The sequence below is a fragment of the Rhinolophus hipposideros genome (assembly GCF_964194185.1).
Source record: "Rhinolophus hipposideros genome assembly, chromosome: 9".
In the NCBI taxonomy this organism is placed as follows: Eukaryota; Metazoa; Chordata; class Mammalia; order Chiroptera; family Rhinolophidae; genus Rhinolophus; species Rhinolophus hipposideros.
The window spans coordinates 17,169,892-17,189,496 of record NC_138055.1 but is presented as its reverse complement, the minus strand read 5'-3'; the positions used below and the strand labels follow the sequence as shown (position 1 = coordinate 17,189,496).

At 34.4% G+C, this 19,605-nt stretch overlaps 1 protein-coding gene across 2 annotated transcripts in view; it reads left to right on the top strand.

Annotated features, from left to right (window-relative positions):
* Positions 1–19,605, top strand: part of PARPBP (PARP1 binding protein) — a gene marked incomplete at both ends in the record, with an annotated part of 54,783 nt that overhangs the window by 30,452 nt on the left and 4,726 nt on the right. The window contains 3 exons of one of the 2 annotated variants that reach the window (XM_081059603.1): positions 6,977–7,160; positions 10,026–10,204; positions 12,227–12,308. In XM_081059603.1, the coding sequence (XP_080915729.1) occupies positions 6,977–7,160; positions 10,026–10,204; positions 12,227–12,308 (445 nt within the window). The remainder of the gene's footprint in view (positions 1–6,976; positions 7,161–10,025; positions 10,205–12,226; positions 12,309–19,605) is intronic. The other variant, XM_081059604.1, reaches the window with a different exon arrangement.

Below are 19,605 nucleotides of genomic sequence, written 5' to 3'. Positions count from 1 at the left end.
CAGTTACTTAGTTTTTAGTTTTCTCTGTTCTGGGTAGTCAGTTGCCACTTGTCCACCTGCTTTTCATCATTCCATACTTGCAGGATACGTCTCTGCTATCACTGCCTATTGTCTCCTGTCCCATTCTCTTTTCCTTTATGGATTTAAAAAACTCTCTTGCCTTTTTGGCATTTTAATGGGGTTGGTTTTGGGAGGGAGCAGATATAAATGCATATGTTCAATCCAGGGTAATTTATTATAATTATATTCCCTTTGAAGAATGGGTGGGGTAAGTTACCAAGAAGGTAGAAGTGTATTTGTACATGTACATGTGTGCGACAGGGTAGGCGTGCATTTTAGAGGCATCTAAGGGGAGACAATAGACTTAAATTTTTCATATAAATTCTTCAGTAACTTAGTAGCCAGTTATTTTGGATATTGTATCTGGTTATAATGAGTAATTTCTCTATGTTTCAGTGAAGACACTGAAAAAGGGGGTGTCTAAATAATAAGTATATTCAAGTGGGTGTCTAAATAGTCCACCTGAGACATCTTTATTTTCTTTTTTAGGATTTTTTGGTATATATTAAACATATATTCATTTCATGACTTTAAAAAGTAAAGTTATTAAAACCTAAAAACATATATCCTACCCATGCAGCAATAGAAGGATATACTGAGGAAAGGACAATTGACCTAGGTTTTGGGAGCCAGGGCTAAGAGTGTCAGGAATGCTTACCTGGATGGTTGTTACAGTTGAGCTTAATCTTGAAGGATGAACTTGAAGGAGTTATCCAGATAGGGAGAATGGGGGTGAAATGAAACCCAGATGGGGAGAAGAGAGCACATTTCCTACAGTGGGCACAATATGGGTAACCTGTTGGGTCATTGTTTCCTTGGTTTTCATTTTGTCCTACAGTTTCAGCTTCCTCTTCTACAAGTACTTTAGCCATAGTCTACAAAGCTTTTAAGAAAAAAACACAAACAAACCATCTTTTCAAACCATCATCTTTTTCAGTTCCTTCTTCTTTTATAGCTCAAATTCTTCAAAAACAATACTGTTCTTGACTGCACTTCCCAATTTCTAATCATTTGTTATATATTTCTCACTAGGCTGTAAACTCTATGAGGGCTTTATTGGTTTTCTTCACTGCCATTCCCTGGCCCTAGCACAGTTTCTGGCAGAGTAGACACTCAGTATTTAGTAACTTGTGTGTACTTAGATGATTCACAGTCATTTACTTTTCCACTCCATTGACGTTATTCTGCCAAAGATCACTCCCAATCTTCGAGTTGTAGGCTTTGTTCTCTTCTGAGTCCTCAGACTTGATCATTTTCTCTCTTAGAACTTTCCCTCGTAACTTCTGAGATTTCATTCTCTTGTTTTTCCACCTACCTTTCTGACTGCATATATGCAAATTATAAACCTACATTTCAGTGAAATTCAAATCTGAATTTCAAAAATGTACCTTTTTTTAAACATTTTTTATTAGTTTCAGGTGCACAAAACAATGTAATAGTTAGACATGTATCATTTATATTCCTCACACAGTGACAACCCCCCTACCCCCATCCACTATCCCTCTGACATCGCGCACAGCCATTACATTTCCACTGTCTCTATTCCTAATGCTGTACTCCGTTTCTTGTATCTATCTATCTATCTATCTATCTATCTATCTATCTATCTATCTATCTATCTATCTATGTATCTATCTATCTATGTATCTATCTATGTATCTATCTATATGTAAAATTGTAGTTGACATTTATTATCAAAAATGTATCTTTAACTTCCTATAGGTTGTTACCTCAAAGGCAACTCAAACTTGTCCCAAATTGAATCTTCATCTTTTTCTGAAAACCTACTTCTCTTTAAGTGCCCACAGCTTAATGAAGCCTCTCTCCCTGCAGTCACCCAAGCAGAAACCTGGGACATGTCTGAAACTCTTCTTCTCCTTTCTCTGTCCCTTCAGTCACTAACCTCCACCAATTCTTCCTGCTTAACATTCTTAGTATTCTTTCTCATCTCTATTCCTATAGCAACTAAGTTCCATTCTTCATACTGTCTCTTTTCAGATTTTCATCTTTTCTTGCCTGGATTTTTTTCACTTATTTCTGAGTCGTTCATTCTGCCTCTGATCTTAAATTGCCCCATCCTGTTGTCCTCACAGCTGCCAATGATCTGTCTAATACAGCAAATGTCACTTCTGTGATTAAAACCCTTCGAAGATTTCATTGTAGGTACAGGATAAAACTGAGTATGATATGTGATATACGAATTCTGTACGCTCTAACTCCTGCCTGTCTCTCAGCTCTGGCTTCTGTCTCTCCACCTTAAAACTTAGAGATAAAAATGTATTTAACTTTTGTAACTGAGGATAAGTTTGTACTACTTGTCTTATAATAGGATGGTGATAGTAGGGAATCACAATAATTTTTCAGTCTGAAAAAGGATGGGGACTAAATAGACAGGGAAGAAATCAAAGAATCTATTCTCACCTTTATCTCCCGCTTGCCAGATTTTCATTGGACCATCTCAGCTATAGCTTGGCTGCATTTCTACCCTTTGCCAGTAGGTGCCACCATAAAATGCATACTATACTTTAACCTGAAAAATGTCTTAAATGAGAGGTTTCAGGTCACATAAATTAATTAGTTCCCTATTGTTCAAATGTTTAAAATCCTGTATTTCAAGTTTGTTGCACAACTTTTTAAAAAGATTTGTATTAAAAAAATGTAGCTAACATACAACATTATGTCACTTTCAGGGGTACACCATAGTTACTTAACATTTATAGACCTGAAAGAAGTCCAGCGACCGTCTGACACTGTCCCACACTATCACAATATTGTTGACTATATTCCTCATGCTGTATATTATGTACCCATGACTTACTTGTTTTATACCTGGAAATTTGGACCTCTTATTGCCCTTCACCTTTTCCCTCCTTTTTAAATTTTCCAATTACAGTTGACATTCAGTATTATTATATATTAATTTCAGGTGTATAGCATAGTGATTAGACATTTGTATAACTTAAGAAGTGATCCCCTGACTCGTCTAGTACCGGCCTGGCATTATACAGAGTTATTAACATATTATTGACTATGCGCACAACTTTTTAATGGCACATCTGCATTATACATATTGGACTAAATATCATGTATTTATAGAATATTAAATCTGGTTGAAATTATCCATTCCAAAATCCTAATGTTACATTTTTGTCATATAAAAATATTTCATAAACATTTTTTTACTTTGTATGTAGCACCTTTAACCACGTTTATCTATTAGAGATATAATTTCTTTTAGCAAATAATTATAAAATTCATGAAGATGGTAGGGAAAAGCCAGTCACTATGTATACAGTAAAGGTAGTATAATTATATTAAAGTATTACCAATCATTTGTCTGTATTATTGCTCATTGTTCTCTTTCAGTCACCATGTTTTGATACAAGCTTAGGGATTTAATTGTGTTTTGTTCTCACTCGTCTCATTTTTCTCTTTTTGTTATAGGGCTCTAGTGTGATGCATTTCGTAGTCAGGAGCTGCAGTTTACCTTTTCACCTAATTTCTTCTACTACTGTTTATCCAGAATAGTCATAATGAGTCTTCTAGGAATCCTTCCTGAGTACTCACTACTCAAATTCCTCTATACCTTCAGTACCTCATTATCATATGGTCAATAGTGACCTCTTAAAGAGATCGGTTTTTTTTTTCATTTTTTATTACCAGTGCCTAGCACAAATGTCCTAGTGCAATTTGAGTTACAACTTCAGGAGTTTCTAAGATTTAGAAGCAAGTGTTTGAATTAGCCACTCTGTTGCTGAGCAGGTATTTAAGAGTTAATGGTTGGTTGGTACACAGTGAATGTATAGAAACAGACTAGTCATAACAGTGGTGCTTGGGGTCAACATCTTGACCTTGACATGTCTGAAACACAAGTCTTACCAATTTTTTTGTAAATAAAATACAATCACTGCATTATATCATCTTTAAAATTTAGCATATTTGCTCTTGTGGAAGGAATGAGAAAAGGGAGACAAAGGTGACTTTCACCTAATATCATTTAAAGCTTTTTTGGGGGAGGTGGGGGGCATTCTTGTAATTGCCTAAGACACTCCCATATTTTATTATCCTTTTGAATCTTTTCCAGAACTCTTCCATTAGAGATTAATTCCCAGGTAAAGCACATAATGTCAATTGTGTTTTCACTTTGGCTACATTTCATCCAATTACTTTCTGTGCTTTTAATTGAAAATTAAGAAAAAACTAACTGATAAAGGAAGTGTCTGTAAACATAAAAGAATTCCTAGAGTCTGGTATGAGGGTTCTGATTGTGGATGTATGGCAGACTAGGTCCGCCGTACCTTGTCTGCCCTTCCATTGACAATAATTAATAATGCTGGATAACATATTTTTAAAATGCTTCTTAAATGCATTGATAAACAGGAAAATGTAATGAAAATACAGGCCAAAAACTAGGGGAAGGAAGAAAGCCAGAAAGGGAAGTCAAGAAGGGAAGCCAGCTTTTATTTTGAGAGTATTTGCTGAATGTGATGAGTTGGAGAGTCTGTTCTTACAGCCACCAAAGTCTGAGGGGACAGAGGACAAAGCCCAAGGACTTCCCAAAGTCACGAGTCTATCAGTACATACCTACCCTACACAGCTATCCCCTCAGTGTAAAATGAACTAAGAAGAAGGGTTTTAACCTGATAAAGGGTTTCTATGAAACCTACTTAATGAGAAAATGTTCTGGCGTTCTATTTAAGATTTTGAACAAGACAAGAGTTCCTGCTCTAATCACTTTTCAATGTAGTATTAGATGTCCAATTCACTGTAGTAAGGTAAGAAAAAGAAATAGGAGATAGAACAATTGAAGAAGAAGAAATACAGCTGTAACTGATGATGGTATGTTTCTATCTAGAGAAAACTCCAGGAATCTAAAGACAAGTTATTAAAATTAGTAGTAGATTTCGTAGTAGTAGTAGGAGTAGATCGGTAGTAGATCAGCATAGCTGGGGACAACATTGATAAACAAAAAACAATTGTATTTCTACACCGTCACCAATAGAAAATGTTAAGAAAAATAGCTTTACAAATATAAAGGACATAGAATAAATCTAATAAAAGCCATGCTAGCTCCTTTCCCCTTGGAAGGTTCAGATGCAATTTGAAAGTCTCTGGGGTCCCACTCCCACCCTGGGCTTTGTGCCCCGGTTACGGTGCTACTAGAGATTTTTGTCCTCAGGAAAACCCCATTCATCCTGCTTGCTCACCACTCACGGCTTCTAATTTCCCACTCCAGCTCTTGTTTGTTCCTTTCTTGGGGAGAGATTGGGTGGTACTTGGAGATTTCCTCAAATTTCTGCCCAGCTCAATAAGATGTTCCCCCAGAGTATCTAGTCTGCTGAATTGTAAGTAGAAACCCCCTAAGTGCTTTTGTATTGTAAATAATAATAATACAGATAATAGTAAAATATATGTCTTTTGTCTTAACTATTAAAAACTTCAGATTGTTGTGTGTGATAGTGTCATTTATTCAACAAGCTTATTAATCATTCCTTATGTGTGATATGAAGATTATCACACAGAAGAACTGGTAATATGAAGATTAGTAAAATAGAGTTCCTTTCTCAAAGAGTTAATTTGTTCCTGAAATGTTTCCAAAGCTTGTCTAATCAAAAGAATCAATTGTGGTACTTTTAAAACAATGCAACCATTCAATGTCCTTCTCTGAAGATTGTGATTCAAATAGGGTGGGATCTGGAGTTGATCTTTAAACAAATGCTGAATATGTTTCTGATGAGCAGGCAAACGTGGGAGACACTGGCCTAATATACTACCATACATTAAGTCTCTCTGCCATCTTTTTTCTAACTTTCCTTCTCTGTTTGGTCCAGCTACTGAAATGTGAGCAGTTGTATTTCCAATGATTGTTAGGGAACCTGGCTTGTTCCCTAAAACATAAAGCCTGGCGATGAGGCAATGAGGATGACTTCAGTTCATCGTTTCCTTTATGCCACTAGAACATTCACAGAGAGGTTAAATCGCGTACCCAAGGTAGAAAGTAGAGGAGCTGCCACCTGTGCTCAGGCACTCTGCCTCCCCACTCAGACCACACCATCCTCTCCTGGGGCACTGTGCAGCCTTCCCAGGCATACCTCGAGGTATGGAGATCGCACAAGTTCCAAAAACACCCCACTTCTATTATTGGACACCTCTAATTCCTTGGTGTCATGGACCCGAATCCTTCCTTCTCTGTTTCTCACATTGGTTTTCTGTCTGCCTTCCAGAGCAGGAGCTGCAACCCAAATAATTCAGGTTCAGGCTAGCATAAAGAAACAATAGAGTTCAGGGTTTTTAAGACACTTGTCTGCTGGCCATCGTCGGTTCAGTCTTTGGTTGGCTTTTCATCAGTATTAACCCGCGTCAGTATTAACTAGCTTAATTTCTTCTTCCATATGATAACCCTTATCATATTGTAATGTGATGTCATGCATTTCAGGTCAGTCTCCTTCCTAGCCCAGAACAGTGTGTGTTTTTAGACACGCTAGTTAATCATTTTGAGACTCACTTTTCTCATCTGTGATTTAAGGGTAATAATACTTTTCGAATTGGTTTCAAGATTAAAGTGATGTAGGATTCTAGATATTCAATGAAAGTAGTTGTTTTCTTACCTTAGTTGTAGCCAAAGGTACATTGTGTGTGTATAACTCCATCTGATCTATATCATATGTATCACTAAGGTTTTAAATTAAGGAAGAAGTAAGTTACCTTGTTGAAATGACTCGCTTTTAGAAAAACTTTACTTTTGCTTCTAAATGTTCTCATCCATTTCTTAAATGTGTTAATGTTTGATTTATAAGATCAAAGCCATGTTTTTTGAAAAGAGTTGATTAACTCTGAGAATTATATTTTCAAGCTTATGAGCATACTGTCATTTCTAATACCGTTGTGACAAAGGCAATCTTTTGTCTATTTTCAGCATTGCAGGGAGTCGGATACTCTCAGTGATAAAGATGCAGTTGATTAAAGGTCACAACAGCAGGGACCCTTTTTATACAGCAGTAGAGGAAGTTGTTCAGGATTTGGATTTGAGGATTAAAAATATTATCAGTTCTCAACAAGGAGACGTAGCTGTTTGCACCACTGACATCAGTCCTGCACGGGTAATGAGCTTTTTGTTGTTATTCTCCTGTTAAACAAAACATTTTCTCTTCTACTTGTAGAAATGGTTTGCAATTGCCACTTCAGTCACAAGAATGAGTTTCCTGTGTTATGTTGTTGAAAATTTAAGTTTCTCAATAGGATTATGCAGGATTATGTTCGACTTGGGTAAATCATAGCATCTTTGGACAAAATTGTATGTATTAAAAAGTAGGGCATTGGATAATCTTCAGTATCCCTTTGAGCACTAGAAATTTTTAATTCTTGAGGGATATTTTGTCATATATTTTGTCATTTTTTGGTCATATTTTTGTCATATTTTTCAATAATTATTCCGATAAAACTATTTTGTTCCCATTTACTCAGATATAAAATAAATGTCCAGTTTTTCTCTGGTTCTCTCCCCAGTACTAGGCAGGGTATAGAACTTCAATAGTGATCGTTTCTATTTAGCAGTTTGTTTTTCTTTTATAGAATTTTTTCATCTCCATGATTTCTTATTTTCTACCTCCATTGCCAGCCCACTGCGAACATTCGGAATTTCTGTATGCTTAGAAATCTTCTAACTATATATTTCTACAACATTCCCTTCTTTCTTATTTTTTTACATAGATAATCAAACATCATACAGTATTATAACTATAGTATTAGTTAAAAAATTGACTACCATGTTTTTGTCACTACAACACAATTTTGGAGCATTCATCCATTTGTTGCAGATTTATTATTCACGTAACAAAAGCCCCTTTTCATTAGGTGTCATTGTGATAACCAGTGTAAAGTCTTTTGCTTATTTTTTATTACTTATTAATTCACAGCTCTTGGAACTATTTTTAGCTATTTCTATTAGAATGCATGTTTTTTAGATTAATTTGATGGGGCAGATTCTGGGTTATTGCCCCATGTATCCCATGTGTGTTAACACTTCCTGTGACTAGCTTGGCTCAAATGATAACCAGGTATAGAAGTATAAATCAGGAATTGTCACAACTCAAATAATTAAAAGTATCAATCTTTTCTATTTCTTGTCACGAGAAATAAAAGCACAAATGATGCTTAATTGCATGTTTTCAACCAAATCAGAAATCTTTGAAAAATCCATTCCAATGATTCTCAATGAAATTAATATTAAACAATGTGGACTTCTCTGGTTCTGATGAAAAATATATATGTTAAGCACCAGACTGTGATAGGTAATTGGTTAAAATTCCAGTGTAGTTATACATTATAGTTCACCAGTAGCCTGAGTCAGCCAAGTGGTCAAAGGAGGCCAACACCATGTTGATGAAAGCTGAGGAAAGTGCCCCAGCTGTAGTGGATGTCCCAGCAAGCCAGCAAGGCCAACTTTGATATCTAGGCACACTGTCTAACAACCCTACTGGTTAGGCAGTGTAATCACCCCTATTTTACCAGTGACTTAACTGAGCACATTGAGGTCAAGCAACTTTCACAGAGTTTTATAGCACACACTAGTAAGTTGGTATCAAACCCAGCCAGAAATGCCTGCAAAGTTAGTGCTTACACATAGCTTTGTATATTATATTATGATATATTTTCCCTTATTTAGTTACTGAATTTTTCCAGCTCTTCCCTTTTAATCTGCTTTTTCTTTATCTCCACTGCTACTATCTTCTTCAGTTCTAAGCTGGACTACTATAGTCTAATTTGTCATCCTGTCTCCAGATGTAATAACATTCTTACCCTGGAATATATTTTACATGTGGCCGTCATTCTAAAATTTAAATAGGATCATTTTATTTCCTTGCTTAATAAACCAAGAAATTTTAACTCTGTAACAGACTGCCATAACTTCTTTGCCCGATACACAAAGCTTTCCCAGGCTCATCTCATATAATTTCCTCTCTGTTATCCTGTTGTGTAGTCATATCATGCTACCTCGTCCCTGAAAGTACCATGCTCTCTCCTACCCTTGTGTCTCTCCTCCTCCATGAAGCCATCCTTGATTCTAGGATAAATTGATCACTACCTTTTGTGTGCTCCCACTGCACTGTGTATACATTCTGTTAGAAATAGCACTTAACACTCTGTAATGCAATTATTGGTTACTTATTAATTTTATCCAGGAGACTGTGGGTTCCTTCAGACAGTGGTTTTACCTTTGTAGCCTTAGCTTCAAACACATTGCTTGGGATTTAGTAGGTACCCTGTTTCCCCAAAAATAAGACTTAGCCGGACAATCTGCTCTAATGCTTTTGGAGCAAAATTTAATATAAGACCTGGTATTATATTATATATTACATTACATTACATTACATTACATTACATTATGCCTGGTCTTATAATAAAATAAGACAGGGTCTTATATTAATTTTTTGCTCCAAAAGACGCATTAGAGCTGATTGTCCGGCTAGGTCTTATTTTCGGGGAAACACAGTACTTATCAATGATTCCTGAATGAATGAATGTCAACTAGTTTTTCAATTTTGCATATGAGTATATATTTACAGCTATCTGTGGGGTTGGTATTCAGATCACTAGAATTCCATCTCTTTGGTAATAAAGAAAAAAATACAGCCTTTAGTCATAAGGCTGAGGTCACATTAGCTGGACAGTAGCTAAATTTTCTGTCTTAGAACCTAATGTTATTTTGACCAGAACTTAATGTCATCCTTTGATGATAACTATTTTTCGTATTCTTTTGTGCTTCTGTTAGTTGATAAGATTGATTTTTGTATGGCTTGAGGGAGAACTACTCACATAGCTTAAAGCCACTTCCAATGGTTGACTTTTTATTATTTAAACAACAGAGGAGGAAGGAGAACAGTGGCACATGAAATGGAAAAGAGTGACTGATTGACCCAGCTGGGGTGATTATAACGTTTTCTTAAAATTATTTTTTGTTCTAGCCAAAATCTTATGCCATAAACCATGGCACAGCATACTGTGGCAGAGATACTGTGAAAACTTTACTAGTTCTTTTGGATGAAGAAGCAGCCAGGGCTCCTACCAAAAACAAAGCAGAGCTTTTATATGACGATGAAAACACAAGTCATCACAATGGAACTTCTATTCTTACATTATTCAGGTAAGTAATGTGGAAGTTATATGTATGTGAATGTTAATTCTAGCCTATAAAAGAAACTTTTGAATAAGCACCTCATTGATTGTAAAAGAAATACATGCTATGGTAGGAAGCTTGGAGACTTCAGAAAAGTATGAAGAGAGAAAACAAAAGTTAGTTAAAAAGCGTTTGCACATTTGAATGTGAGGAAGTTCTATACAAAAAGGTAGTGTATGACAGGTGTTTTTTGTTTTTGTTTTTTTGTTCTTGTTCTTGTTTTTCGCTTTGGAAATATTTAGTTGCTTTGCTATGTGTGTCAAGAGCTTTGCTAAATGCTTTCGCTTATGTTATCTCAGCCCTCATAACAACTGTTTTAATAGTATCCTCACTTTATAAGTGAAGAATTAGAGACTTGAGAGAGATATTAAGTAATTTGCCCAAGAGAGCTAAGTTAGCAAGTAGCAAAGATGTCTTTCTCTAAAGCCCGAGGTCTCTGTTCCAAGGATTGTGGTCTTCTGCCTGAGAAAAGGAGAGAGCAGAACACCCAGCTTATATTGGAATTGACATTTACTGGTTCCTTCTCACATTATGAAGAAAAATACTCACTAAATTAGTGCTGGTATTCTGTGCAAGACATTGATACTCTCCAGTTTGAACAACAGTTAGGTCAGAATTGAGGAGGTCGATATTTTTAATTAACGAGCATTCATTTATAACAACAGTAAAGATTTTAGAGCAACCACTTTATATTTAGTACATTGTGGAGAATTTTTACATAGTCAGCCTACCGTTTGATCTTCCCTATTTTCTGCTTGAGCTACTTTTTAGAAATCGAATTTCAGTCTAAAATTGTCCATGTGCGTCCATGATGACGTCATGTACTCTCCCTCCTGTGCCTCATATCTTTTCTCTTTAAAGGGAAACTTCAATGGGTTATCATTCGGTGTCGTCCTCTGATCCCTTTAAATCTCATCTTCTTCACCGGCTCTCCATAATTATTCTTTTAAATTTGCGAGTAATATAATTCTTCCAAATCCTACATTAAAAATACCCAAATATTTTCCTAACAGTGGAAATTTATTTTATCAATGATTAACTTGTACCCTGTGTTGGAATCTCAGAAAAGAGTATAAAGAAAATGAATCTTTGTTTTTTCTCCTTTTATCTTCTGTTTAATGGAGTCTACTTCTAGGTAGAAATAGAAATGATATAAGTTTTCTCTAAGATTTAACTATACCATTTGCTTAGAGAAAGTCATTTTGTGTTTATAGAATTTTTTTCAAAATTAATCCCCACATCCATTTTAGAGAGATATTTTTCTGTATTCGATCACGTGACCAAATATATTTCAATTGTTTACAGTTACCTTGGCACTTCCATTTTTCATTGTGCAACAACTAACCAGTTCATGGTAAAGTAAATTTTTAATGGTCTGCATTGACATGATAAAATTAAGGAAAATGTGGTGTATGAATATATGCCAATGTAAGGTTATAAACTAGTCTTGCTTAGAATAGACTATCCTTTATTCTTATATAATGATCTTTTTAGTTGAAGGGATTATGGCTCTGTTGAGCTAAAAAGCAATTTATTGAGGAATCCATGTTTGTCTGGCCCCTGAGCAGTATCTTCCCCATTGTGCCTTCTCTGACCCTCCTATTTATAAACTATGTTTTTCTTCTTTGAATTCCTCTGTTATGGCACTTGTTCCTTTTTATTTTGAATTTTAGTTAGGTAGATATCTTATTTTCGTTTCGTAGACTTCAGAATGCCTTAATTAGGACTGATGAGTGAAGGAACTTTATACCTTTCACAAAAAGTGTTTTACATATAGTAGGAGCTCAATTATTTAGTGACTGAATTAATTAAGTAAATTATTAACATTTAGAACTATTAGAATAAGAATACTGATGTTTTTAATATAGTATTATAAACAACTAGATTCAGTTGTTTTTTTATTCTCTAACTACTTTTGGATAGGGGAAAGGTAGAAACTAGTTTAAAAGCTACTTTGGTTTATTAAACTTTGGCTGTTTTTGGTCATAGATCTCCCACACAAGTGAATAATTCATTAGTGAAACCCCTAAGAGAACGCATCCATAAGTCAATGGAAGAGAAAAAACTTAAGGTACAATTTAATGTGGTGTTATGAAAATGATAAAAATTGTTTTATTTTTAGAAGAGATAAATATATAAAGCTGAACTGGATGTTGTAAATATTCATTGTACATGGAACAACAGTAATTAAATGGAAAAGGAGTTATGTCGGTTGACATACAGAAACTTTTCTTTTATACAATGTTGGCTAATCTGTCTCTGACTTATTCAATCCACTGGGTCTAAAAGGGAAAGGAATGAACACCTGCTATGATAAGTGTTCAATAAATATCTGTTCAGTGAATGAAGGGGGAAATAAACGTGTTTTCTCATTTACATTTCTAATATCTTAAACTGAATCTTGAGAGACTATAATTACAGTTTTGTTCCTGTCTGAAGATGGCAAAATATAATTAATTGTAGATTGAGACAAGGAGAACATTTGACATTGTTCATTGACAAGAGCTGTTCTTTATATTTTTGTTTGGTTTAAATTAAGTTTTTCTGTCCTCATTTGAATCATTTGTGCCTAGAAGTAATCAATAATGTGTTTTTCAAGTATTTAAAAATTTTTTGGTCTTATTTTTCAAAATGAAACTCAGTCTTCACTCATTCATTTATTCAACATACGTTTATTGAGTATCTGCTATGTGCCAGGCACTCTTTTATGGTTGGGGAAGGAATTCATTTTTTTGTTGAACAAAATTTTCAGGTAATATTTGTAGCTGTTTTTAAATTATCAAATTAACTATTCATCTTGATACAACTTCGATAACTCTAATTTTATGCTCTTTTTATTCCCCTTTGGAGAGTTAGTTCCAATTAGCAAAGCTTTCTGTTATCATTTTTTTCATCTACATTCCCCAAACCCATTTAGTTTATTTGTATATATTAACAACTCTTGTCTTTCTATTGATTATTAGTAGTTGCTAGTAATTAATACCTGTGGAATATATCATTGAGTTTTATACACTTTTTCTAATAAAATTGTCAACTTTTTGTTATATTAACCATAAGTATTTATAATCAAGGCATAAGATTTTTTAAAAAACATCTATTCTTTGGACTTGATTAGAAACAGAAATGTAACATAAATTCTTTAATTTTTTCCCCTGCTATGGATACTGAGAGACTTTAATATTTTCATTTAAAGGTCATTGGGATGTTTTGTTAGAACTAAGTAAATCCAAATGAAATTATCTGAAGATGAGGTTTCTTTTTTTTTTTTTTTTTTTTTAGAAATTGGTAAGAGTCAACTACTGTAAAATGTATATTACAGACAAATGTAATGTATAGAGAAATTTAGAAAGTTTTGGGAAGTAGAAGAGAGATTGTCTAATCTAGTCTCATTTACAGATGAGACAAGAATCCTGATAAAGTGCTTTATCCAAGTCTCATAACTACCATTAAATATTTTATGCCAGTGTGCAAAGCTATGGTTAAATACTAATGAGATTATAATTACATTGCTTTTGTTGTTTAATAGTGGAGTTGGCCTAGTCTACATTGCTCTGAAACTAAATGGCAACAGAAAAACAAAGAAATTGGTGTTTATGATTATATTTTATAGTACAGTACTCTTTATAAAGGCAAAGTGTGAAAATAATTGGTTTAGCCAGGTATACAGCTGAACCATAGCCAGGTAGAGTACTTGTTGCAATAACAAAAAAATGTTGGTAATACTTACTACTAAGTAACTATGGAAAAGTAGTTTAACAGCTTATTACCTTATTATCCTGTTACTTTTGCTCGTTTGGCATACAATTTTTTTTTTTTTTTGTCATGGAAAGAACATATGATCTACAGTTGAAATGTTGTCTTGGAAAGAGCACTTGAAAGGTAGAAAATATTAGGGAACTTAGAATTTCATGTAGATGATACTTGATTGTGAAATATCTATGTCATTATTATGTGGGGCAAATTAACTTTACTTAGATTTTTGTTTCCTCATTTATAAGTAGAAATAGACATTCCTCTGAATATAAAATCCTATGAAACCATTATGGAAAGTATTTATTAACGTATTCATTTTAAGTCCTCAAGTTTAATGTCCTACTGTAGCTTGTCTATTATCGTCAAATAAATTTTCCAGTGTGGGAAATCAGAAATTTCTTCCAGACCTTCATGATTTTGATAGGAACCTTTAGAGAATGTTTTCTCCTCATTTTACCCCCAATTTCCAAGCAATTTATACAAGTACCCTTATATCTTTTTATTAAGAGTTTTCCAGGAAATATCTCTGTAAATTAATTTGTTTTATTCCTTTCCACCTTAGTTTAAAGCAGCTGAAAGGTCATATGTATATAGGTCTTTTCTTTATTTGAAATCTAATATTCCCCCCTATATTATATGTGTGTCAGAATAATCATCAGCATTAATTGACTTAATGACTTAAGTGAGCTGATCAGGAAAATATTGGATCTTTAAAACGTGGAGTAGTTGGGATGGTGAAAATTAGGATTTAGATAATGTAAAAAAATAGACTGCTATAACTGTGATGCTTTTTTTAAAAATTATTTTTCAGTAACAGTTGACATACAATATTGTATTAGTTTCAGGTGTACAACATGTTACTTTTGTAAGCATCCGGGCAGTCCAGTACTCATGGTGTTAGAAAATTCTTCATTCAACATCCAAGTTTAACCTTTAGGATATTAGAAAACTCGTAGTATATCTAAATTAAAATGGTGGACTGAGTTCAACTCATAGAATTTACCTCCCCTCGAAATGACACTTAAAGTGAGTACAAAATAGTAAAAGCTAGCAAAAATATTCAACAGCAAACAACAGAGAAAATGTAATTAGATACAATAAACTTCAAAAACTGGCGTCGAAAGAAACTGAAGATTTCAGAACGAAGAGGCATAGCCTGACTTAGTGACTTAATCTAGCTCCATTCCCCAGATACTGTACTAGTGAGTTGACAAAATCCTGAGCATTATCACCAATATTTCCAAAACTGAGAAGCCAACTAAGTGTACGTGTTCTTGTTTTGTTTTTTTTCTTTCTTGTCCGAGAAATAGAAGTAGCAACTGGATAGTAATGTGGATGAAATGTGGAAAATTAACCCTGGGGCTTACACATTTTCAAGGGTGTACAAGTGAAGGCTCTAGTGCTACCTACTGAATTGGGGAAATTACGCAAATGATCTTCCATTTGAATGAAATACAGTCCCTGAGTAGGGAAGTGAACTGTCTTATAATATACATAATGCATAATAAATTCTTAGAAGAGAGCGCAGAACCCAGAAAATTTTCAAACTACTTATCTCCTCAACTAAACGGTACTTCAGCCTCTACTATTCCTCAGGCTACAGAAAAATGAGGGGTATCAATGTATGTAGCCTTGAAAGTATAACTGAGGAAAAAATAAAATGCTCTCAGATAAGGAGAGAACAGGATCAAGAAATCGCTCACAGATTTGGAGGCTTCTGTTTCTAATTGGGATATAGTAGGTCATAGTAGAATACCATTTCCGCTATAGAAACAAACTAAAAGGCAATTGGGGAAAATATATTTTAAAGACATAGGAAAGCTACTGTGTTTCCCCCAAAAATAAGACCGAGCAGGACCATCAGCTCTAATGCATCTTTTGGAACAAAAATTAATATAAGACCCAATCTTATTTTAATATAATATATGATATAATTGACGATAATAGACAAGTAAGCTACAGTAGGACATTTAAACTTGAGCACTTAAAATGAATATGTTAACAAATACTTTCCATAAGGGTTTCATAGGATTTTATATTCAGGGGAATATCTATTTCTACTTTTATAAATGAGGAAACAAAAATCTATGACTGGGTTTTATATAATATAATTAATATAGTATAATATAATATAACATAACATAACATAACAAACACCGGGTCTTATATTAATTTTTGCCCCAAAAGATGCATTAGAGCTGATGGTCTGGCTAGGTCTTATTTTCAGGGAAACAGGGTATGTAAGCAAAGCAATGTAAATTAACTAAAAATCTTAGGGGGTGGTGGTAAAGTTCTTCTGAGGTGAGCAGTCTATAATCAGCTATTTTCTTCCTAAGGATTGTTTGCCAGTTTTGGGTGTGAGCTGAGGATTGGTGTTGGTCCATGTAAAGGAACTCTCCTAAAGTAAAGAGGAACCAACAGAGACTTTAGCTGTCTCAAGGGGTTGGCAACAATTTGGAAGCTTCAGGAGCCCTGAACGCACACTTACTTTTACCTAGCACACATATGCTGAACTTTGGAGCTGACTGGAAGGCTACGGAGCTTCAATCCAGTATATTAACAGCACCTGTGGTCTTGAGGTACCATATTTCCCCGAAAATAAGACCTAGCCGGCCCATCAGCTCTAATGCGTCTTTTGGAGCAAAAATTAAAAGAAGACTAGGTCTCATTATGCTATAATACAAGAACAGGTATGATATAATATAATTATAATATAGTATAATACAATACAATATAATATAATATAATATAATATAATATAGTATAGTATAATATAATACATAAGACCGGGTCTTATATTAATTTTTGCTCCAAAAAACGCATTTAGAGCTGATGATCCAGCTAGGTCTTATTTTCAGGGAAACATGGTCCGTATTTAGAAGACAGGATTTGCTTGAGGAGTGAGACCTGCCTGAAACATGTGGCTGGCTGCTTCTCAAGATATTTGCTACGTTTGGAAATGAAGTGAGCTGGGATGCTAAAGAGCACAATGGAAAAACTTCTGAAGGGCAGACTGAATCCCCCACACTTTCAGGTCAGAAGTGACAGAGATACACAAGGCTCTCAGTTGAAAGCCTGGGAAGGACATTCCTGAGGAAGAAATAGGAGCCAGAAGACAAATATGAGTTATAACAACAGCAACCCAGGTCTAACCCAGCTCAGTCCCTCACTGCATTGAGGTTATCAGCTTTTCACTGTGTCTGCCTAACAGGGACAAGGGAAAACTCTTCTTGATAGAAGACTCTTCATCTACAGTTTCTTTATACACAATATCCAGCATGAAATAAAATATACTGAACATGAAAAGAATAAGGAAGGTTTGCCCTTTAATCAAGAGAAAAAACTAACAATAGAGGCAGACTCACAAATGATCCAGATATTAGAATTAGGTGACAAGGAGTTAAAAATTTTTCAATATGTAGAAGTAATTAGAAGGAAAAAAAATGGGGAAAATAGATTAAAAATTGGGGAATTCCAACAGAGAATTAAAATCTATAAAACAGAACCAAATAGACATTCCAGAACTGTAAAAACATCATCTGAAATCACAAACTCATTAGATGAGTTTAATAGTAGATTGGACATAGCATTAGGTAGCATAAGTGGACTTGAAGATAAGTCATTAGAAAAATCTCCAAATTAAAGCAAAGAGAATAAAGAATAAACAAAAGAGAAGAGCACGACACAGAGAAAAAGTCTAACATTTGCCTAATTGGAGTCCCAGAACGAGAGGAGAAAATAGGATGGAAATAATATTTGAAGATATAATGATTGTAATTTTTTTCCAAACTTAATTGGTCCTTTCACATCAGGTAGTAGTTAGAAGACATGGGGAACAGATGCAGCGTTTCCTTTACTAATACAAAGTTGCATGTGGGTTGCAATATTCTGGACCCAGAAAACAAAAAAATGCTCCAGAGTCCTTTGAGAATTCATTTGCAGCACATGAAAGTGCCATAGGACATAGATTGTAAAGCTTTGTTCTAAACCAGTGCTCTCCCAGTAGAATTTTCTATGGAAATGTTCTGTATCTGTGCTATCTAATACTGTAAGTGCTAGTTACATTTGCCTATTGAATATGGCTACTGCAATTGAAGAACTGGATTTTTAATTTTAATTAATTAACTACATGTGGCTAGCATATAAAATAGTTACAGTTCTAGTGGATTAGAGATACCCACAATTTCAATAACTAGAGACCCATAATCAATAGAGGAAATGGCGCTCTGACCATGAGAAATTAGAATAAATAGGATTTAAATAGGGAGAGAGAATGGAAGAGAGCATTTCAGGCTGAGCAAATAACCTGATGAAAATATTAGATTATCTTACTAGTATAAAGTGACTGTGTATTGGGTAGTTGTACAAAATAAATGAATAAATAATGTAGGGCAAGGTTAAGGAAAGTGTGGCTTTTGTGGTTTTAAGGAACAGGTTTTTTTTGTAAGGCTTATTGTAAGGATAGGTACATGGAAACCAGAGAAAGGCGGAATATTTAAGAACTTGAAAGGAACAGTGGATATAATGGAGCTTAAGGACTTCAGCTGTATCATTCTCTATGCTTATATGTGATTTAGCTTTTCTCTGCATGTATACTTCTCTCGTTTCTATACCAAATTGGTCGGTCTCAAGACTTGACTGAACCGAGTAGTTTACTCTGTACGTGTTTTTCTGTCTCAAAATTTTTGTTTTTAGAGTGACTTAACTATTCTTTGCCAGTCTACTTCTCTCTGTCTCATGTGGTTTCCTTTCTCTCTATTAAAGAGTAGAATCTATTATGTACATCTTTTTCTACCTCCCAACTTTTGCTTATTCATGTTTCTGTTTCCTCATACCATCCACTTGAATACACTGGTTATAATCTGTTATAGTTTTACTTAATTCATTCAACAAACATGTATTAAATGCCTCCTGGATACCAGGCTATCTCTAGGCACTTGATAGCCTAGTGGATCATTTGATATATTTATAAATTCATATGCCATGAGGATAACAAATCTCTGTTCTTTTGGAAATATGATAATGTATTTATAAGAATGAAAAGACAAATTTAGAATATTTATTTTTAATTACGTATTTAATAGGTATGTTGAAAATAATTTCTGTTTTCAAACCTGTTGATCTATTTTTCAGTATAATGGGAGCTTAGAACTTTGATTTTCTTATGAATACAGCTAACTCTGAGACTGTCTATGACTTTTCAATATTTTTGACTCATTCGTCTTAATTTAACTGGAGTCAAGCTTTCCTATGTGAAGTACTATTTTCCTCAAACTGGGAACCTACTAATAATTTCAATTTAAAAAGAGCTTGTGGCAAAGGACTTTTCCAATTCTTGGCAAGTTTGAAGTTCATTGCAATTTTACTGTGGATAGAAATCTTTCCAAAGGGGGGGAAATCATTCTACAAAGGAAAACTTTCAGTCCTTTTCTCTCATGTGACTTGAACATAAAATGATTTTAACAGCCATGTATGAATCTGGACATTATTCTTAGTTGTTTAGTACTTCAAACGCACTTTCAAGAGGGAATTGTTTTGCTTATTTGTGATTCCAAATCAAATACACAGAGATTTGGAAGATTTGCAAGAGGAAGTAATCTCAATTCTATGTAGCC